Below are 22,527 nucleotides of genomic sequence, written 5' to 3' on the forward strand. Positions count from 1 at the left end.
GGGGAACGTCACCTGCCCCCAGGCACAGGACTCCGGATTAGAAGAGGTTTTATCCCAGCCGCAGGGCTGGCTTTTACCTTCATCTCCACCCCACAAAGTCCCACCAGTGAACTGCTGAAGAGGCTCTTAAACACTGAACTACAAAAAGGTTTTGATCCAATTCCTGTCTCAAAAGCTATCCTGGAGCAACATTGCCCAAAACATTTTTAGTACTCTTAGAGAGCAAGATTTACAATATTTTGGAAAAAAAAAATATCTCCCTTAATTCATAACCATTAACAGACAAAATACAGATACGAGTGGAGTCACCAGTTTTGTTTACCAGAATCTAATACGCTGCTTGTGGCCTAAGCATCACCCCAGGAGATCCCAACACATTCATCTCCTGGACTACAAACAAGTTAAAAACCCATAGCCAGTTTAAGAACAGCAAAATCTGAGACTAAACAAGACAACCACATGCGTGAAGGGTAAGCCTATCCTCCCAAATTTAAGAGGAACATGGAGTTTCCACTATATCTCTTTTTACCTATTACAATATAATTGTTACCTAGAAGAATCCATAGCATCGAGACTGACAGAAAGCAACGAGTTGAACTGGGCTCCAAATACCCTGTGTGGCTCCTTAGATATTTATATTTCCTAGCAGTTCTGAGACAGACCGGTGGGCAAAGCTTGCATTAATGCCACCTCTTCTGGGACTTGCTTTTTCCAACCTCTGCTTTTTCACCAGCTGTCTCAAGACTACAGGATTATACAAAAGATTAACAAAAAAGGATCCACAAGACATTTTATTCAACTCATCATCTGAGATATTGGAGCAGTTCTGACTCTAGACAAGTTTTTTTCTCTAGTACTCCAAGCCACTTGATAACCATTAAAAGTGTTTGTGGGGGTAGATTTTTTTAGAACTACCTATTTAGACAAACCAGCAAGACTCAAACCTGGTCATCTGAACACCCAGTCTTTGGGGGAAAAGCCATCAAAATGCAGTCTCAGCCTGCAAATGTACCCACACACAGGCGCATTCCCAAAACCCAACAGGCAAAATGCAGAGTCTGCATTATGCAACGTGTTGCATTTCTTACAATCCAAACAAGACTGGAGACAATAGCATCTCAGATTAAAAAAACCTTTTGCCATTGAAATAGGGACTCACATGTTCAACCATCTTGTAGTTGTATTATCCAAGAATAAAAAAAAAATAATTCAAACCAAAAGGTTGGTTTTCTCCCCTGTAAAGTTTCCTGTATAGTTTCCTGTATCAAATACTCGGGGAAAAAAAAAAAAAAGCTTTATAAATCACTTTAAACAAGTATGCATGGTCTTGTTAACTGTAGTTGACAGGAAATCATTTCCAGTTTTAGTTTTTTTGGCTCCACTGGATCAATATTTTCATTACCAGCACAATAAATTCCCTTACTGGGAAAGACACTGGTAACCTGGAAGTGTCTTGGATTAGACTGCGATTTCATAAAGTGCTTGTATCCAAACCCATAGAGCTGTCAACAAGTGTCCCTTCTGCAGTGGGGAAGGAGAGAGTCCCCAGTGTGGAACTTCACTCAGGTCAGGCTCTCCCAGTTGGCGCTGGGTTTTGGCACAGACACTCATTACCCTCCAAGGCGCTGACCCTCTCCCCACGCAAATCCACCCGGTCGCTCTTCTGGCAAGGGATTGTAATTTGGATCATCTTCCGGGGTATCAAATATTGCCTTCCTGGAAAACAAAATAAATATATATATATTTTTAATTTTAGAAAGCATGTTTCGCAATAAGACCGAGACTGCTCAAATTCTGCCCATGTACAGCACGCTCCCTCAACAGCAGTGATTTATATCCAAGTCACATGTGCTGTTCAACCAGGAGCCATCTGGAAGAATTATGTGCCTACATCAACCCAGACTGACAAGATTCAGCTGAAAGTTAAAATTCCACCTCCAGTGTAAGCAGAATTTCCTACAGCTAGCATGTTCTCCCAGGACAGGACAAGGGAGCCAACAATGAGTGGGATACTGAAAAACTCTTCATATTTTGAGATGGGGACAAAGTAAGAGTCGAATACAGGCAGTATGGTCTCCATCTCACAGGCAGTGAAAGGCAGACTTGAGATCTGCATTTGGGACAACATTAGAGGCTTTAGTTTCCTATTTATTACAAAAATTATGCTTAACCCTGTAGCTTATTTTATCACTCTCTCTAAACCAGTTTCAGAGGTTCTATCTCTGTAGATTTTTTTTAATCCACAAACAAAAATATAGTAGATTCTTTCAAATCAACAAACAAAAAAAATCACAGGCTGCATATGAGCAAACGTAGCCAAAATGTCTTAATTAAAAGTGTGTTTAACAAGACAATTCTTAGAATAGCTAAAGGGTAATCCCTTTAGTACTCCTCACCAGAATGCCAGGACATTTCAGAGAACTTTTCAGAACAGGAAAAAAGAAAATACCAGGGGTATTACAGGGCTACAGCTAACACATAACAGAAAATTATAGTATCTGTAAAAAAATCCAGAATTTTACACCCAGACAAGAATCACAAGCAGCCTTCCAAATACAGACAGGTAAGAGGATTTAAATGGCAGCCTGAAGGCAGCTGATACTTTGTTTCCAGAGGAAGGGAGTTACTGAAACAGCACATTGCTGAACAAAAATAATGTGTCAGTGTGAGATACTTGTCCAATCAAATAGGTACAATCCATCAATTAAGTTAAGCATAGGTCTGAATATGACATTTTCATTACCCAGGCTTCTGGAGGCCACTTAAAATAAAACAAAACAAAAAAAAAGAGAGTCAGTTCAGCTTTAGACAATTCTAAGAGTCTCACAGAGCACCACCATTTGGTCTCAGGCTGCCTAATTTACCAGAGGGGTCACTGTGACTGAATTATGAAGAGTTTTCCTCACAAGTACTTTTTCTACATCCGCTCCAGATCGGACGCCAATACTCACAGGACAGAAGGTGTTCTCAGAAGCCTTCCGCCACCAGGCTGGTTGGGAAAGACATCCTCTAAGAAAAAGTATATATGTCCAACAGCAATGCCTAGTGTGTAAAGAAAAGTTAAATGGTGATTTTTCAATTTTTCTCCTTTATAATACAGCTTTCAATTGCTTCACTAGAACTTTCAGAAAAAAAATCATCAAAACCAAATCAAACACACATTGATTCTTTCACAGAAAATACAACAATAAGAGACATAGAAATACAAAAACCCATGAAGCATGCTGACATCAGATGAAAGCCTTAACACAAGAAGACACAATACAAGTAAAACTGATTATCATCATTAAACATACCAATGTTATGCCCTTATTAGAGTTCAAAATATCCTAACGTAAGGTATTTTACTTCAATAGTCTGATGCCCACAATCAGATTATGTGCCTGGGCTGATCCCAAGCAATAAAAAGTCCAAGCGGCAGAAGCTCTTTCCATCCTTTTTACTGTACAAAACGTGCTACAGGGTTTAGAAATCAGAACAGCCTGGTATAAATGTACTGGATGAACTAATTCTACATAAAAGGCACTTAGCCCTTGAATTTTTCCACATTTTGTGTTTCACGGAGAACACTGGCAGGAAAAGAACCTCGTGATTCTTGCAGTTGCTTACCCAGGAGATCCACGATGATGGAGTTCCCCAAAAGCAGCGAAAAGCCCATCAGGACCCAGGGTAGAAACGGGGCTTGAAAGATGAGGAGACCAAAAAAGTTCATACGGACGTAGGGGTTCCTGCGGCTCCACACATACACCAGCATTATTGTGAACGCCTGACCCAAGAAAACCAAGTTCACAAACAGGCCAAAAAGCTGCGACAGTCAAAGAAAATAGTTCACCAAATAACTGTTGTGAGGTCAAGCATGAGAAGAATTTGACAGCTTGGCCTGTAATCCTACATTTGCCACACAATTTTTATCTCTACTTTCTCATGTTCAAGTAAATTTAAACCTATCGTTGAACAAATTCAACACTTAGAGCAGCGTTCAGGGTACCTGCAGCCTGAAAAATCCCTTTAAAGTATAATTTAGCATGAAAACACTGAAACAACAGCATTTCTCTTAGACAGCCTGAGCTCGATTACACACCTGGGCAGTCTCATTTTATCCACTAATCTCATTTCCATAATCCTGTCAAGCAGTAAAGAGCCTGAACAAACAGCCCAGGATTGAACAGCAACAGTCACCAAGCATCCAAAACTACTTCAACAAACACCGTTACTCCTCGTACTAAAACCAAAATATTCTATCACCTAAGAATTAAGATAAACATAACATCACGGTTTCAGTTCTCATTCACGTATCTTTAGCTTTGCTAAAGCAGTTTGGAACACAAAAAGGATACAGTCATTAAAAGTCCTCCAAAAAGGAACATAAATACAAAATCTGCCGTCCGACCTCGGAAAGAGCCTTCTTCAAGCATGCGGCAGTAACGATATCTGAAGTCGCAGGTCAGGAAAATTCGATTGCAAAGAAGTTTAAAGCAGACAAGTTTCAATTACAGAAAAACTTCGATGTAAATTTGTATCCATTACGTTAACCAATTGGGCCTTTTTGGGTGTCTCAGCTGAGAGGGTGACCCAGAAGCAAAATATATTACTTGGAACTTTCTCCGGCACATCAGAACCAACCTGAAGGATGAGGCTTGTACGACAATGTCTTAACACCACAAAAATAAATGGCAAAAGTTTTCACAATTTAGGACAGAAATCCCACCGATGTCCCTTCATGACATCAGGGGAATTTGCACTGATAAACTCCCATGAACTTCCCAGCGGAACAGAACGGAACCTTTGCCTATATGCGACATATAGCAACATGTCTATACTCTAGAGCTCTGTTTTTCAAGGAAAGAAAAAAAACTTGATAAAGGATACAAAAAGATCATGTTAAATAAAAAATTAAAGCCAACTGGTCCAAAGAATAAGTAGTTTGTGATTAACCTCCATACCTGGAAATAAGACAAATCAAGGACTTTAAACATGACAGTTTGTTTTTATTGCCTAAACAGAAAAGCAAGTAACAATGTAACTCAACGTCCTCTACAGGCAATGAATCTATGACCTATACTAAGATACAGTTCTTATTCCGAAACCAGAGTTCTGTTACCCTGTGTGAAAAAACAAATCAAAACAAAACACAGCAAATTGTAGCACTCTGGGATGAGATGTTGTTTATTACAGAGTTGCACAAGCCTGGATGCTGGAATAAAGCCAGCAGGCCAGAAATAAAAGTAACAGCCATTACATACAAAATCTTCTTACAGAGCCTGGCAGGACAGGGCCCCACGGGGTCCGAGGAGCCCGACAGAGCCTGAAAAAGACTGACAGGACTTGACAGAGCCCGAAAGGTATTTTGCAGAATGATTATCATATTATTAATTCTGAATGCAATTCTAAGTACACTGGGAAGAAATAATAAATAACAAATAATCAAACCAGAATTCTTGACTGGCAATTGATCTCAGTGGAGCTCAAATTTTGCCCATTACTAGGATCTAGGACCACCCCCTCTCAGAACACAATCCCTCTCCAGAACCACAAGTCAACTCTGGAGCCCAGTCTAGAACCCTCAAGTGAGCCAGAACCTAATCTAGATCACAACCCAGAACTTCACGTGACTTCTCCATCAAAACAGCTCCCACTTACCAACAGGATTCACTCTTTTAAGTTGTAATCATTACAATATGATTGGCACTCTAACTTTATAGTTTCTTTAAAATGTAACTTCAACGTTAAAAGTCACAGTCACTTGCGTCACTCAATTCTGAGAAGACAAGCACTTGCAAACTCAATGATGTATTTAAAAGCCTCCCATGCTCCAGAAAACACTTACTTGAAAGTGCTTAAATATTAATTCAGGGTTGAAATACAGCTGAAAGGGTGTGATTAGCTCTAATTGCTGAAAAAGAGAATAGTGGATGCAATCAGTACAGCAAGAAATAGATACATGTGCCCAACTAAACAGCCCCCTTGTGACAAAAAGGGCAGCACTCAGTCAGCACTCTGGGCTCTCAAACACAAGCGAACCTTGATAACAGCGATAATGGGGTTGTAGAGACGATTACTTAATTGTGCTTTGCCCCTTTCCAGCCGGGCAGCCGGCAGGGGCTGGAGCGGCTGCTCTCCGGGGATCCCACCGCTCCGGGCCCTGAGTGGAAGAGACGTGGCCCTGGGACGGGCCCGAGGTCACCCCCTCCCGAGCCCACCACCTCCCGCTCCTCTCCCCACATCTCCCCACGTCCTGCCAGCTCTGCCAGGCCCCACCGCCCCCGCCCACGGGCCGGGCCCCCGGCGGGAGTGTCAGAGCGGGGCCAGCGCGGCCGGGGCCGCACTCACCACGGCGGCGGTGGTGAGGACACAGGCCGTGGTGTAGGCCCGCGTAACGGGCGGCACCTGCAGGTACTCCTGCCGGAAGGTCTGGTACGCCATCTTAGCGCCCCCCCCCCGCGCCGCTTCCGCTTGCGCCTGCGCGGAGCCAATGGGCGCCGGCAGCGCGCCCGTTTGCTCCCCTCGCTATCCCCGCCCCCTAAGGGCTGGAGCGCTTGATGATTGGGCGGTACGTTGATGCTCGCGGTCGCTGATTGGCTGTGGGCGGTGCCGCTCTCCTGAGGGAGTTCGAACGAGGCGGGAAGCGGCTGGAGGGAGAGCGGCGGTCGGTACTGGCTCTGCGGGTCGCGGTGTGGGAGGCTGCGCCGGGTTCCCCTCAGCTCCGGCCTTCCCGCGGCCTGCGCTTCTCCTTCCCTCACCGGGTCTCCCCCGCCGCCATGTCGGTCGATCCCCGGGCCTACGAAGCGCAGTTCTTCGGCTTCACCCCGCAGACGTGCCTGCTGCGCATCTACATCGCGTTCCAGGACTACCTCTTCGAAATCATGCTGGTGGTGGAGAGCGTCATCCTGAAGAAGCTGGAGCGCCTTCCCGACTCTAAAATCACCCCCTTCCAGATCCGGAAAAGCACGGAGAACTTTCTTCTCTTCATGAGGCAGCAGTTTGATAAACTCTTCGGTACGATGGAAAAAGTGCTTCTGCAGCTGGTGTTAAACATCCCCAAGAACGTGCTTCTCCCCGAGGACAAGGCCCACGAGCAGTACCCGTACAGCAGGGAGCAGTTCCAGGCGCTGCAGGACGAGATCAAGCAGCTGCAGCAGCAGTTCCGGGCCGAGGCGGCCGCCGGGCAGGCGCTACGGGCAGAACTGGAGGAGCAAAAGGTGGTTCAGGCCGAGCTCGAGAAGATTTTACAGTGGTTTGACGGGCTGGAGAATGTCTGTAGGGAGCATGGGACCGGCAACTTCAAAGAAAGCTTTGCGTTCTTGACACAGAACTCCAAGAAGCTGCGAGATGTGCTGAAAGACGTGGAAGAGAAAAACAAAAAAATACAGAAGTGTGAGCAGTTGTTGTAATGGAAATTCTGTAAAGGCAGTAAAAATAATTTGAATGGGTTGCTTAAAATGATACAGGTTTATCTTTCTGGAAGCATCTGCCTTAATCCCTTACTCCTTTATTCCTGGCAGGATCTAGACTAGAAGCTGCTGAATGGTCAGTTTACGCCTATTTTGCACCTCTCTAGGGAGGCAGGGAGAGGAAAAACCTGTAGAATGTAACTCTGAAACTGGTGATTTGGAATAAGTTTTGGGTTGGATAATCTGGCCATGAATGCCCGTTCCTGACTTTATGAATGTCAACTCTGAACACAACGTAGCATTTGTTTATTGTAAGGATTATTTGTTTAAAAAAAGATGCCTAAGTAAGACCTGTAGGAAGTGAATTTCCAGACTGACACCAGTTCAGAGTTGGTGTTTCCAGCAGTGTGGAGGTTGGGGCTCTGTGCCAGCTCCCTGTGCTGTGCTGCACACGCAGGTTCTGCTTAAGGCCGAGGTGCCGTTCACTGTGTTTCCAAACCCAACAACAAGGACGTTCACAGAGAAGAGCGAGATGGTAACACTGTTGTCATGGCTCTGATGAGAAATAGATCTGTTTGCATCAATACTGATTTTCAACCCAATTTCTGAAATATCTGGGTTATTCACCTCCACATGAGTTTGCAAGGAGGCAGCTTGTGTTTTCTTTAGGTGAGGAGCACAAGCTGCTCCAGAGACCGAGAGAACCCACTGGAGGAAAAGAGCAACTCAATCACTTTGTTCTGCTTTAGCTTGTGGTGCTTTGTCTATATATTTTGTTTTGATATTTTGTCACCCAGTGTCCTTTTTCTACTAAATATCCAAGTTCATTTTACTCGTGTTTAATCAGATTTCCATGTACAAATGTTGTGAAGACTGACTGAAGTGCTCGAGTTCTTTGAAGTCACTTCATTAAGCTTTTTCTATCTGTACTTCCTTCACCATACATCAGTCTGTCTGCATCTTTCTGTTTGCCTCAGCAGCTTTTGAATCTACTGTACAGACACATCATGAAATATCAATACTAATTTCTATTTTACTAAGATAGATGTTTGAAAGACATCAAACTTGTGAGTGATTTAGAAGTTACAGCAATAAAAATGTATTAAAAGCATAAAGTACACTTTGTGATTCTTTCTTCACAGACTTCTCAAGACTTTATACAGAATCAGCTCGGTCAAAGCAGAATCTTTAAACACGCGTTGCCTCGATGAGCGGCTGGAGACCTGGGAGAGTCGGTGGCCACGCGTGAAATCCTCACAGAGGAAATTAATTTGGGATGTTGAGCTCTAGACGTTGTAGTGAACTTTTGTCTGTGTGGGGGTCGGAGTTCAGAGGAGGGAAAAGTAGGGAATCAGGTAAAAATTATTTGTTTCGAAAACAACCTAGTGACTTAAAAGTTATCGAAGTCTGAAGGGTAGGAAAAATGTCATAGTTAATACAGTGTCTGATGGAGATAATCTTATTGAAAAAGTGCATCTTTGTTTTTTCCCTGTTAACGTCAGTCTGGAGGAGGGGTTGGGCGCAGTGGGGAAGAAGTCGGCACCGTGTCCCAGGGATGTCCCCAAAACACTCTCCAAACATTGGGTGTTCAGTTCCCATTGCAAAGGGAAAGAATAAATACAATAAAGAATTTTTTTGGCAGTGTTCATGGCCACTTTGAGCACTCGGGGCCAGGCAGGGCTGCCCTCAATGTATGTACTGATTGATGGTGTAATTAGCAGCTATTAATAAACCCACACCTGGCAGAATGCCAGCCAGGGCAAGGAGGGTTACCACGTGCCTCCTCATTAAAAGCTTTAATTACAGGCAGGAAATGGTGGTGGCAGCCACACTAATTGCTTCACCTCAGGCTGGCGGTGGGTCAGCTCCCTCTGTCCCCATGAGTGCCACTGCTGTCCCTGTCCCACAGCGGAGCTGAAGGGACCAGCGGGGCAGGGAGAAGATGCTCATGTGACACCAGCCATTATAATGATGAAAAATAAAACCAAAAAACAGTATGCCAAAAGATTTTCTGTCACAGGTATTTTGGCTGGCCCAGACTAAGCAAGAGGCTCCCCTGTCCCGAAATGCAGTCCTGAGAAGCCTCCACTGCCACAAAAAATAGAGGTGGACAGGCCATGTCTGAAGCCCGGGGAGCAAATACTTACCAGCATCCACACCTGCAGCTTCTAAAGGACGTGCTGTCATCTAATATCAGGCCCAGCAGAAACATCTTCCCAGCTTTTATTGTAAATCATCATAGAGGACTTAACTTCAGCCTGGAAGAGGGGAAAGAATAAAAGCATCAAATGAACTAGAGAAATAACATAAAGGCAAGATAGAGCCTTTGGAGCTCACATCCCTGGATGGATCCCACCAGGCAGTGATGCCCAAAACCAGACACGTTGGGCCCGATGGCCACACACTTGCGACCACCCTGCTCTGATTATTTTTGTCCTCATCCCCCAGCAGCTCCCCAGCACCTCCCAGCACCCCCTCTACCTGGGCAGCTGCAGCTCCCGCACACCAGCTTCTGGGGATTTTATCACCTTTCATGTCACCACAGAAAGGGAATTCACCTGCTGCTTTGTCTCACTTATACCTCCCAGGCTGTTATTACTCCTACTTACACAATTCAGAATATTATTCCCTCCTGCCACCTTAATTTCTAATAATTAGTATTTGGTATAATGCTACAGCAGAAGCCAGCTCTTAATGACTGTTATAATAAGCACTAAATCATAATTTACTGCTCAAGAAATCCATTTTGAAACGCAGCCCATTTAAAAGAAAATGAGGAGGAGTGGCTTGCAAACCATTTATCCGGCTGGAACAAACCCCAGATCGAGTGCCCCAGCAAGATTTGCACATGACCATAAACCCTGGGGACACTTACTGGCCTGGGACACATCACCGACCATGTCTCAGGGCTGGACCCATGACGGTGGCAGCGACATGACCCATGACGGTGAGACCGGAATGCTACAACCCTGGGGAACAATTATGTGACTTCAATATTTTATTTACTCCTTGCCAAAACACTGGGGTATTAATCTACCCAGCGTGGGAGTGGGCAATAGCATTAATCCAACAAATGTGCTCATGCGTTAATGAGGCCTTGATGTCCCTGTTTGCACCCTCGAGCCTCTGCCTGTCCCTCCTACAGGGAGGTTTTTCCTTCCTTCCTTTCGTGGTGCTGGTTGCAGCGGGTTCAGCCCTGTTGCTATGGCGCTGGGGCACATCTGGGCATGTTTTTCTGAGCTTATCGCACAAACGACTTCTCTGATAGTGCAAAGCAACGTGGTTCCTCCCTCACCTGCTAAGGCTCAGCCAGTCAGGATCACTGCAGCACCGAACCACCTGGCCCCAAAGGGGGTTTGGGTTCTTTAGTCTCCAATTTGGTGTTGGTGTGCCAGAAATAAGCTAGAAAAGCCAAAGGAAAAAAACAAGAGGATAAGAAGTTTAAAGTGATGTTCAGTGGCTGCCTTGAGCCCACAGGAGATGGTGATGGAGCTTGTCCCCAACTTTCCAGCACCGAGTCAGCCCACAGCCGTCGCAGCCACTGAGCCCCAGCCACTTCCACCATGATTTTGGGAGAGATGCAGCCTCCGTCCTCATCGTCACCCCAGGGAGGGTCATTTCCTCAACAAAAATGCAGAGAATGGACTTGTTAGGAACGAACATCCCCAGGTGAGAGAGAAAGCTGCATGGCTTATAAAATTCAAGTAACCCCCCTCTCTTTCAATTAGAACTTTGTCTAAGTGATGCTCATCACTGTATGCCTTGGTACAAGTAACAGGGCCACAAAGTGCTGTTTGCTCAGAGTTTGCAAAATAAATAGCAGGTTTTGTCTTAGTGTGGTTTGCTGGGAAACACCAATTGTCATCTCCGTGTGCAGCCTGCTGCTGCAAACAGAACAGGAAAACGAAGCTGTTACATCCCAATGTGAAGCACAGATGTGTCTCCTTACCCTCCGCCGGCTGTCGGGGGAGATGCCAGGACCCACTCAGGGACATTTCTGTGACGGGATGTTTCTTGGCACATGACAACTGGCTCAGGGCACAAAGCAGCTCCTGCTTTCTTCAGGGATGGAGGAAAGGGAGGTGAGGGATTTCCTAAGCTATGCCCAACTCTTGGCGACTTTGCCAATACAGATTAAATAGCAAAGCTCATCTAGAAACAATGTGGGTCATCCAGTGAAACTGAGCATTCACCCTCCAGTGCATCCACTCCCAACAGCACAACAGCAAACAGCCCAGCTCTGCTGGAAAAACACACGTCAGGATATGATGCATCCAAGTTTCTTCTTCTTTTTCCATTCACTTTTGCTGCCTGGGCACAGCTGAAGACCTGGGCCTGTATGTGAGACCATTCCTGGCTGGAAAGGTTTTGGTCACCCCATTTCTGTCCCGATTGTGAAACCAAAAACATCAACTCATGGGAAGCTGAGCCTGGTTTGCTGAACCAAAGAGGCTGAAAACTGTGACCCCTGAGCGATGAGGATGCTTGCAATTTATATACCCGCAAATTAAAAAGTGTGTTTAGCATTAGTGGTTATTTGGCTCAACGTGTGTCTGGGCAGAACATTAACGACAGGTGATGAGATAAAGCCTTCACTGTTTGTTTTCCTTTTGGTATTATAAAAATGAGACAAGAGCAGTTGCCTCCACCTGGGGAAGATCCCTGGAGCACAATGGGATCAGCCAGTTCTGCCCAGCAGATTTGCTGCGGTTTCCACAACCATGCGGAGCTGGCTCTAGCCCAGCACAACCCCTCTTCAGAGCAAACGGCATGTTTCTTTGGAAAAAAAACGCAATTAAGGCAAGACAACTTAACAGGCCACGTAACAGCAAGATGCTGTAACAGTTGGTGATGCGGAACCGAAGCATGGTGGGGTCGCTGAGGCTCTCCATCCAGGGAAAAGCCCAACAGGGAAAGCGCAGGGTGAAAAGGAGCAGCGGAACCCCGTATGCGCCTCTTTGCTGCAGCCGAAAGGGCTTGAACAGCAGAGAGCATGCGAGAGCCAGCAACGCGCCAGGAACCGCGCTGACACCGAGGGTCGTTTCCGTGGACTTTATTGCCATTTTCTCTTCAGTTCCAGAGTACAAAACATGCAAAAAATAGCCTCTCTATTCATGGTACATATTTACAGTGTAACGGCCATGTGCCATTACAGTACTGAGTGCCTATACATCATGCTTGAATTATAGCAGAGTACATACAGAGTCATATATTTAACACCAAGTATACTTAAATACTAACAGAACAGGCCTATAAATCAGAAACAGCAACAAAATTACGGCACAGAGGATCCGAATTATATCCCCAAAAGTTGTAATTTTTTTTTAAATTTACACTGGGTTTTTTTGGAACGCTTTAACCAATGGCTTGTGGTTACTGACGGGGGACCTGGGCATCTGCCAGCAGTGACTCTGAGCGTAAATGGCCTTTTTCAGGAAGGGAAGGTGAAAGGCAGCGATCAGCTCTCGAGCTCCTTTCTATCCCTGGTCCCACAGGAGGCTGCATTCAGAGTAACAGAGTTGTGGTGTAATTCAGGTTAATTCAAGTTGGGAGGGACCCGATCAGAGCATGGTCTTTTGTAGCAGCATCTGGGCCAGGAAAGAGATTCCTTTCACTGCTTCACTCAGCAAACAACACCATAAATGTGCCCTGGTAAAGTGGAGAAGTTTGGTACCCAAAGTTATAGATACACACAAAACTTGCACTATCTGCTTGCCAGTCTCCAGTATTCCTGCAGCACAATCCTCCTTCCTTTTGATATCTTTAACCTTATCGAGATTCCGCATCCCCTCCATAGCCCTTCCTGCCATCACCATCTGACACAAAGCTGAGATCACCCGTCCTGAAGAAGGACCATCTTTTATTGTAGCAGAACAGTAATACACAGCAGCCAGCAAAACACCGCAGACATGGGCTTTACACCTGGAAATCACTGATGAAGCTGCCCAGGATCGTAAATGAGACTTTTAACTCACACAGCCAAGCTGCCTAGAGACAACACCGCAGAGATAAAAACCCTTGTTGCATTTGTTCTGCATCTCTCGCATTAGCTGCACCATTGAAGGATAACTTGCCGTCATGCAACAGCTTCTCACACACCACAGAGATGGGGAAAAGACTCCTCCAGCCCCTGCCACAGCGCTGCTGGCGGCTTCAGGATACAGAGATGTGCTGAAGGAACGTGAAATTCCTCCCTCCAGCTCCTCCCTGTGGGTCTGGAAATAAATAAGGAATTAAACCCCATCCTGGGAGTCGTTTCACTGACCTGCAGTTTGTTTTGTGTGGAGCATCTACACCGCCCCCCTGCTAGGTTCCATTCAGATGTACACAAAATCAGCTTTCCCGTGGCCAACCCCACCGTTGCCCGACCATCGGCTGCTCCCACCTTCTGTGTTTCATTCCCCAGGGATATTTTCTCCAGGGCAGCAAATGCCCTCTGGCATTTGTCAAACTGCTCTCCCTAGAGCCCCCAAACAAGCAGCTTGAGCTATCACACCATGCTGTGCAGAGCTATTTAGCTTCAGTGGGATTTTCTGGGCTTGCCAGAGACCCCACGTTTCCCAGCTGTCCCCCCACAGAAGGATTTCTTTCAGTAGAAAGTACAACTTTTATCAAAGTAGGTTTTGGGATAATCATAAAAAAATACCCATTGCCTTCCAAAACTGAAGCGAACCTCAAGCTACCACTAAAGGAACATGACTTAGAGCTAATTTGTAAATGATCATTTGTGTTGTCACATTAATTGAGGCTGAGAACAGCATTCAGCAGCCGTGCCCTGCAGTTCCCACCCCTGAGGCATTACTAGAATAACCCCAACAACTCACTGAATTAGCCAAGTGTCTCTCCCTCCCTAAATTATTTGTACCATATATTAAAAATACAATAAATAACCCCACATTTACAGTCTTGGAGCTCTTTCAGCACCACCTAAATATTGCTTAGAGCTCAGAAGAATCACAGAACCACAGAATAGTTTGGGTTGGAAGGGACCTTCAAAGGCCACGGGGATGAGGATTACTGGTACTCCCTTTTCTCCCAGGGCTAAGGTGACTTCCCCAGACGTGTCCCTGTCCACAGATCACCGCTTAGCGCAGACTGGGGGCTCACCCAGCACCCCACAGCTGGCACAGCTCCACCACAGCCAGTTCTGGGGACAGCAGCTGGAGAAAGCCCATTTTTCCCCACAAATAGGACAGTTTGCTCCTGCCCTTTCCCCAGAGTGTCTAAGCTCAGCCCTTGCTGCACAGCAGGACCTGGTGACACCCCAGCACTTGGTCCCCAGCACAGACCAGTTTGCACCCAGAGACCATCCCCATCCCACATTTGCAGAGCCCCCACAATGCTCTCAAGCTTGCTGAGTCCCCATCTCCATCCTCACTCCCTTCTACCAGGTGCTTAAATCTTCATCACAAGGCAACAGGTCCAAGCATGTGCCTGAAGCAGAAGCACAAGCTCTCGGAGGATGCTGAGCACACAAACACAGGCAGCATTTTACCATCTGGATGTGAGTGATGCAGAGCAAAAGCCCAGAGCTGTAACATGTACAGGATACAATCCCTTTGCCTGCTTTAAAAATTAAAGGTTTCCTTAATTAAATACATTAACTGCAATATTACTGCCTGATTTGCCAATATTTACAGGTGAGATGTGGGGCAGAGCCCAGGCTGGTGACTGCTTCTGGGCATCCCACTGATTGCTGCAGACCAATGAGTGGAGGCTGAAGGATGCGGATGGGGAGCAGAAGGCACCAGCAGCAAAGCCCAGTTAGGAAAATGTTGGGATTCACCAAAATAGATGGCAGGAACCAGAATGGGAACACCAGCACACCAGTCGCTACCAGCAGTCCTCATAGACATATTCCCTTGCATGAAAAACTAGGGGACAAAGTCCCAAGCCCTCAGGATTAATCTAAAAAAAGACAGTAAGATGATTATATAGGAACCAAATTTAATAGTGTCCTTTATTTACGTACTATAAAATAAGAATCCAATCCCATTGGCTTCCCAGGGGCATGTTCAGACCCCATAAAGCTCAAGAGAAAATATTGACATGTATTTTGATAGATTGATGTCACTGGTTTTTAGTCTCTGAGTGCAAGAGTGAAATTCCTGATTATACACACAGTCCATATAGTCAACAGCCACTGAAATAGCTGCATTTGTCCTTTTAAGTGCAATCTTTCACCTGCTGTAAAACTGTAGAGATGAAGCTTCTAAATCCCAAGTTTAGAAGCAGTCTATGGATAAAATAGCAGCATCAGCATGTGCGTAAAAATTAGCCTTAAAATAAAAATTAAAGCCTGTAGCTTTCCTTAGTCTAAAAATCCTCCACCAACATTTTCCACCTGAGGAAACTCCCCCAGTTTGGGTCAGGAAATTGAAGTTTAAAAGCATCAGGTACATCATTTTAAAGATGAGTGAGGGAAAGGAAATCACTGTTAATTAAAATACACCCCAAACCTGCTACTTCTTTTCAGCTTTGAGAGCTATGTCCACACACACAGGAGCAGGCACAGCTGATGGGTGCAGCCCCATGTTTGGGAAGAGCAGATGTCCTTGGTGCACTGAGCCTTTCTGTGTAACAGCACATCCCAACACTCCAGAGCTCTACGACATTCAAAGCCTCATTGCACATTACAAGGAACATCATGTAGTTCTATTTTATGACGCTGCCCTGACTAAAGCCGTCGATGCTGGCAGGATTTACACCGTGCAAAACTGAGGAATAAAAGAAAAAAAAAAGGCATAGAGAGTGACAGTGCTCACTCCAGAATGAACCTCATCCTCATTTAACTGATTTCCATAGAAATTTTGCTGTCAGCTCCAATAGGAGCAGGATGTGTCTTGGGATATATAAGTGCTTTACCCATGCATTACATAAAACAGTTGTCCTATGAATATAAGGCCTGGATCTGATGTATTTTTGTTTCCTGATGACTGAAATGGATAACGCAAAAAAGCAAGGAAAAAGCCTCTGAGGGAAACAACCCAGGAGACACCGTTTGGCTTGCTGCGTTACAAATAAAACCACATTCATCGGCCAAGACACCCAACTACAAAGCCCACAGGTGAAGCACAAGTGGAGAGCAAGGCACAGGGGCAGGAGCACACGGACACCTCGCACGAGGAACGCAGCCGCCCTGGGGCCGAGCCGGCCGCGCTGCCGAGGACTCGCTCTTCTCCTCGCTGCTGCCCTGTTCCTCCTTCTGGGTTTGCTGGGTTGGTCCATTTTGGTATATATATATATGTTTTTTCTTTACTTTGCAGGCCCCAGACTTGGCGATGAGGGCAGATGCGTGCCAGGCAACACCACGATGGGTACAACAGCAGCGGCACGTGAACGACCAGCCTGCAAGAGCTGGGCAGCTTCAGGATGTAGCTTCATCTTCGCACACGTCGGGCAGCTCCGGGTCTCTGCCTCCTTCTCTGCTCCCTTGTTTTCTACACGAACAGCAAGGAAATAAAGAGATTATAGACACATAGCGATACAAGAAATAAAACAGGGGGTGTTTTTTTTCCCCCACAGACAACCCAGGGAAACAACATCAATATTAAGAAGGAATAGCAACAAACCAGCCCGTTGTGCTGCTGCCATGTAAACAGCTCAGCAACATCCCAGCTCGATGCACTGCAGTGCTGCGCAGCTTGTTCCTAAACACTTGCTTGGTTTTTTAATATCTCCAGAGAAGGAGACTCCAAACCACTCTGAGCAGCCTGTTCCAGCCCTTCGTCACCCTCAAAGTAAAGTTTCTCCTCATTTTCAAATGGAATCTTCTGTGTTTCAGTCTGTGCCCGTTGCCCATTATTCAGTTGTTGGGCAACACTGAAAAGAATCTGGCCCCATCCTCTTGACACCGTCCTTCTTGGTTTGGCAAAGCCAGGGCAGTGACCTACAGCAGGCCCGTGAATGATGTGCACCTAAAACGCCCGTTTCTCCATCATGAAGATGGGAAGATAACCACAGCGTAAAGGATGCTACCCGTGAGGATCTGCATCTCCCAGGGCGTCCGACCTTGCTCACGCCAGCCTGGCCACAGGACAATCAGTTTGCATGGACAACTGGGGAAGTGGGGATTTTGTCTGGCTGGGAACAACACTGAAAGCACAGATAGGGCTGCATCAATTTTCAAAGAAACCAGAAATTATTAAAAATCACATCTCCTTCTGCCTCTGCTCCAGCAAAACCCTGTGATACATTTGACCTTGAACCCAGAGCGTGAACCATTTCCCTGCAGGGGAGGCTGAGGAATGGCCCCACCTTTGGTGCCTGTCATCACCCTCTTTAGATGATTTATCCCCCACCCTGCGCAGGAGCAGAGGCTCCTGTCTCCAGCACAGCTCAGCTCCTGCCGCAGCTGCCTGGCACAGCCTGCTCTGTGCCCGGGGTGTGTTCTGTGCTCCCCTTGCTCCGAGCAGGTTCTGCCTCTCCCAGCCCCTTGCACCAGCGTGGGAAGGGTTCAAAACAACACAGGCTGACGTGACGGCTGTGCACAGTGGCGAATATCAGCTAAATTCGGGTTGCACACACCACAGCTGAGATCAAGGCATCAGCGCTCAGCAGTCTGCACAGGGCTCGTGCTGTGAGGCCTGAGGCTGAACACAAATCTCCATTAAACAACTCTTTTTAAGAAATAAGACTGTATTTCTGCTATGGCTTTTAAACCCCAGGTGAGCAAAGCCTGACCTACGCAATTATCCAGGAGACCATACTGCTGCTACCTGCAGGAAGATCACAGCCACCAAGTATTTACAGTGTTTTGTGTCCAGCAAGGAAGGAGCCTCACAGCATTTCCCTCTGAAACGCAGGACAGGGATGGAATGGGACAACCTACAAAGAGCTGAATCACAGCATATACACACACGCACTCCTAGCAAGTGCTTAATGCCCACACTGAAACCCCATCAAATACCAATAACCTGGCTGGTGATGTCCCCTTCCTCTCCACTGAGGACATGGGCAAACTTTGGGGGAAAACTGACCGTGGCTGGGCTGTGCAGTCACTCTCAAAATGTGTCTTGAAAGAAAAAGGGCCATTCCTCATTAGGGAGTTCTCTATGAAAAATGTAGCAGCTGGCAGCAGCACTGTCACCGACATTGCCACATCGGTCCCCATCCTCCTCTGCCTGCCTCCTCTTGACTACTGTTGGAAAATCTCCGCAAACCCCTCCTCACCAGGAACAGGCAGCATCCCGGCTCTCGCTCATCCATCCATTTCGGAGCAGCAAACCAGGGCAGCCAGCGTCCCCGGAGCGGTGGAGCTGCTCCCGAAGGTATCGAGAAGCGGGTGGTCGTTCCCTGGTCTCTCACCGCAGCATCAGAGGCAGAAGCTCAGGGGAACGGTGGAGCAGCCGGAGCAGAGATGGCTCTGGCTCCATTTCTTTTGCATAACCACTAAATATTAAACCTGAGCCCCAGTTCCAAATCTCAGCCTCAACCTTTCCCAAATTCTGTAGCTATTACTCTTGTAAACACGGGGCTGACCAGCAGCTCCTGCTAAAATCCAACTGTTTTTTTTTCTCTCCCCTCCCTCTCCAAGGAAGGTTGAAATGCCAAAGAACCACAAATAATAATTAAAAAAAACATACATAGACGTTAGTGTCACACACACAGAATTACTGCAGTAAAATTGCTCCTACAGGAAGGAAGGATGGAGCCGAATGCTCTCACTACCACACAAATCACGCAGGCTGAGGAGAGGACACACATTTCTACAGCACCCAGGGGAGACACAAACACTGAATTACCTTAAAGACGGATGCAAATATACAGATGTGTTTAAGAGGAGCCTGTCCCTGAGAGCAAAACAACAAGACAAAGGAAGAAAATGATCATGAAGATGATGGCAGCAGGCAAAGGAGCTTGTATTTCTGCACCTAACGAGCCAGCAAACAGAGTGAAATGGAGGATGGAGCATCAGTCACGTTTACTTGCAGCCCGAAGGACAGGTGAGGACGGGCACTGGTGGCACTGGTACAAACCCACTCCAGCCCCTATGACCACAGAAAGCTCCAGGTGGTTCCCAGCACACTCCTGATATCCAGTTGTGTTTTCCTGGACCGTGTAATGTGGCATCTCTGGGGGGTTTGTGTCCTATCATGGTGGTGCCACCATCATGGGCAGGGCTACACCAACCTGGGGCCACCACCACAGGGTCCGGCAGGTCTTTGCCAGAGGAAAATCCTGAGCCACAGTGGGTGCCTCAGTCCTTAGTTAGACTAAGGTGATACCTACCTGCACTGTGGGGCTTGACTCTTCCCATGAGACACACAGTTCTCTCTTTACAGTGCAAATCAATGTGGCTTTTGGTTGGGTTTGACTCTGTTCTGGCAGCACCTGTGTGTTACCTACCTAAAATCTTCCTGGGACTGGAGGGACAGACACCAAGCACTAGCAGAGACCAAGGGAGCTGCTTTAATGGAAACACTTGCCAATTTAAACCGAGCCTGCAGCCGTTCCTTTATCAAATATCATGCTGTAAACCTGGCTGCCCTGGAGGGATCTCTGCAGCCTAGTTCTGAGCAGCCCTACGGCACGGAGCCCTGGGGCTTTCTCAGTGCAAAGCCGCCAGAGGCAGGCACCTCTCTGCTGCTTCGGGAGAAGCTGTTTATACTTCGAGATGTGGATCTGCCACTTTTTTACCTCCCTCTCCCCCTGGCTTGCTTGTGCCTGGCCTACACGGACAGCACGGCTTGCTCTTTTTGGGAAGGCTGGAAACAGGGCAGGCTTTCTAAACCCAGACTGATCCCCCATACAGGAGCTGACAACTACATTTCATCAACAGCAGCCATAATAGGAAAGTAAATTGGGTCTGTCAAAACACAGCAATTAATTTGATAGGTAGTAGTTGCAATAAATGAAAGTAATAAAACGTGGTGAAGCCAGCGCTGACTCAATTAGAAGAAATCTGGAGCAGGCAGAAGAAATGTAGCAAACACTGTGAACAGAAACCCAGAACTTAGCTGTGAGTGCTGAACAGCTGGGTTTTCAAAAAATAGCCTGCAATTTGCTTCTTCTAGGTCTAAGGAGGGCTAAAAAAGCCTTCTCTCCTCCCAGTACTAATTTAAGAACTATTTCAAATCACTGGTGTCTTAATGGTGTCCACCAAAGGAACAAAAGCTGCAGCAAATGTGAAAAACCTCCTGCTATCACAGACTTCTGCACATGCAGCTTCTGCACCAAGCATTTCCAAGAACAGAGCCCAGCACACTGTGCACAGGTAATGCACAAGAAATTAAAATAAGATTCAGCCACATGATCGAGCTTCCTCCTCTCCAAATCCCAAAGAAGGAGCTGTTAAAATGGCTCCTTTCTCTTCCTATTTGCTTAAAGGACAGATCCATTTTAAGAACCATCAATTAGGCATCAAATACCAGAAAGCAGACTCAGCTGTCAGAGGATTTCCTGCAGAATACAAACTCCATACGGGCACAGATGTAAGACGCTTGAAACAGCAGCGAGCGGGGCTCTGGCAATTTCGCATGCAGCCTAATTAAATAAATCAAATGTGAAACTGGAGTTTTCTAATTGCTTCTCTTTTTTTTCTTGCATAGAAACACAACAAGCTATTTTCTACCTTTAACTAGAAGGAGATGCAATATTACAAGAGGTGATTCACCACTCTCTAAAGACCCTGCTGCTGAGAGAAGCTTTGTTACTTGGGAACCTGTGGCTTGTTTTAATCTGAGCTCCTTGCGGGCAATCAAAGGGCAGTGCTGCCCTTCTGGCAAGTCCTACTTTTGGGGTCCCCTGTCCAGCCACAGGGGTGGAAACGGGGCCTGACGTGCAAGAACTCTGCAAAGCCTTCATGCGACACCAATATCATCTGTTTCTGCTAGAGTCTAGAAAATTATAGTCATGCAGACTCACTGAAAACTTATTTTAGCTAGTATGGCGTGATTCATAACATTTGCACTGATGTTATATTTTAGGTGTGTATTAAGGGTGGTTTTACTACAGAACAACCTGCTATGAATTAAGAACTGCATGGGCTTAGTGTCTAGTTCTGTTTGTCCCTGTGGAAATGACACTGTAATCAAGAGATAACTCACTGACTGACGAACATTCCCATTTAGACTTGGTTCATTTAAAATCCAAGTAATTAGATTCAACAAATCTATTATTCATGATATTCAACCAGTCGAGCATTTTCCAAAGTTTGAAGTAATAATCCACGTTTCTTAATAAAAAATAAATCTCTGCTGTGGTGTTCAATACATGACACTTTGTCGAAAGAGCTTTGCCAATGTCTTTCTTTTAAACAGAAGGGTTTCGAGATGGGTTCTCAAAGCTGCAGTTGTGCATTAATTAATTTAGGATAACATCAGTTACTACTGCCCAAAATTGGCACTGGTGGCGTGAGACCGAGAAATTAAGTGCAGGGGTTAGTGCAGTGGAGAACTGGCAAATTCAAAGACCATTCAGGGTTTTATTTGGCATTTCTAAGCGCTTACACTGCTGGGCAGAGGTCAGCCCAGCATGAGCACAGCTCTGTCCCTCATCTGACCTGCTCTTGTAAACCAAAGGCACTGGACACAGCAGCACAACAGTGGAAATCACACAAGGTTTTCAAAAACCTTTTAGTATAGTCCCATACAAAGGGCCTGAATGTAAATATAGAATAGAAACATGAGACTGAAATGAGAGGAGACAGGGAAAGACACTGGTTTTGTATAAGCTGAGAAGAATTTGGCTTGCAACTTTAGAAAGGAGACAAATAAAAGTAAAAATGGAGGCTTACAGCTCATCTTGAAAGCCTAAAAAGATTTTTTAAAGGGATTAGACAGTGATAATGTAGCTAACTAGGAACTTCACAATTACATTAGATCAAGCTTTACTTGTTGTGAGCAGATAAGGTGCCCAGCTCCAGGCAGGAACCAGCCCCAGCGTGAGGGTCTGGGAGCTTCCCCACCAGCTGGTTAGTCAGCGGCTTCCAAGCAGCTCAGATGAAGGTGGAAGTGAACGGGTCCCTTTTGGAAAGAGGCCCAGGGTATTGAAACAGCAAGATCACCTCAAAATATCAATTCAGGCAGAGCTTGAAAAGAAGAAAACCTGCCTTGCTCCAAATTAGCTGTCCTGGACAGCAGGAAGCATGCAATACTTTTTATTTCAAATGTAGTAAAAGTTCTCCCATCTCAGA

General features: G+C 46.0%; 3 protein-coding genes and 1 long non-coding RNA gene across 9 annotated transcripts in view; 1 reads left to right on the plus strand and 3 right to left on the minus strand.

The window, feature by feature from the left end:
* Positions 1-300: 300 nt before the first annotated feature.
* DERL2 (derlin 2) lies at positions 301-6,481 on the minus strand. Its single transcript, XM_065037142.1, has 7 exons — positions 6,331-6,481; positions 5,828-5,893; positions 4,870-4,943; positions 4,338-4,431; positions 3,610-3,805; positions 2,952-3,042; positions 301-1,716 (listed from the first exon to the last, which is right to left on the minus strand). Exons 1-7 carry the CDS (start codon positions 6,421-6,423, stop codon positions 1,611-1,613), a joined length of 720 nt encoding a protein of 239 aa, XP_064893214.1. The 5' UTR covers positions 6,424-6,481; the 3' UTR covers positions 301-1,610.
* Positions 6,482-6,571: 90 nt separating this feature from the next.
* On the plus strand, positions 6,572-8,506 carry MIS12 (MIS12 kinetochore complex component). The gene has a single exon (XM_005501944.3). The coding sequence runs from the start codon at positions 6,759-6,761 to the stop codon at positions 7,389-7,391; it is 633 nt and encodes a 210-aa protein (XP_005502001.2). The 5' UTR covers positions 6,572-6,758; the 3' UTR covers positions 7,392-8,506.
* Positions 8,507-9,538: 1,032 nt separating this feature from the next.
* On the minus strand, positions 9,539-9,958 carry LOC135575913 (uncharacterized). The gene is made up of 2 exons (XR_010467365.1): positions 9,873-9,958; positions 9,539-9,649 (listed from the first exon to the last, which is right to left on the minus strand). It is a non-coding gene; the product is annotated as an uncharacterized LOC135575913 (long non-coding RNA).
* A 2,470-nt stretch (positions 9,959-12,428) lies between these two features.
* CAMKK1 (calcium/calmodulin dependent protein kinase kinase 1) overlaps positions 12,429-22,527 on the minus strand; it is an 81,724-nt gene continuing 71,625 nt past the window's right edge. For 5 of the 6 annotated variants that reach the window (XM_065037103.1, XM_065037104.1, XM_065037105.1 and 2 more), the window contains 2 exons: positions 19,136-19,183; positions 12,429-16,831 (listed from right to left, as the gene is read on the minus strand). In XM_065037103.1, the coding sequence (XP_064893175.1) occupies positions 16,759-16,831; positions 19,136-19,183 (121 nt within the window). In that variant the 3' untranslated portion in view covers positions 12,429-16,758. The remainder of the gene's footprint in view (positions 16,832-19,135; positions 19,184-22,527) is intronic. The other variant, XM_065037108.1, reaches the window with a different exon arrangement.

This window comes from Columba livia, chromosome 20 (assembly GCF_036013475.1).
Source record: "Columba livia isolate bColLiv1 breed racing homer chromosome 20, bColLiv1.pat.W.v2, whole genome shotgun sequence".
Lineage (NCBI taxonomy): Eukaryota > Metazoa > Chordata > Aves > Columbiformes > Columbidae > Columba > Columba livia.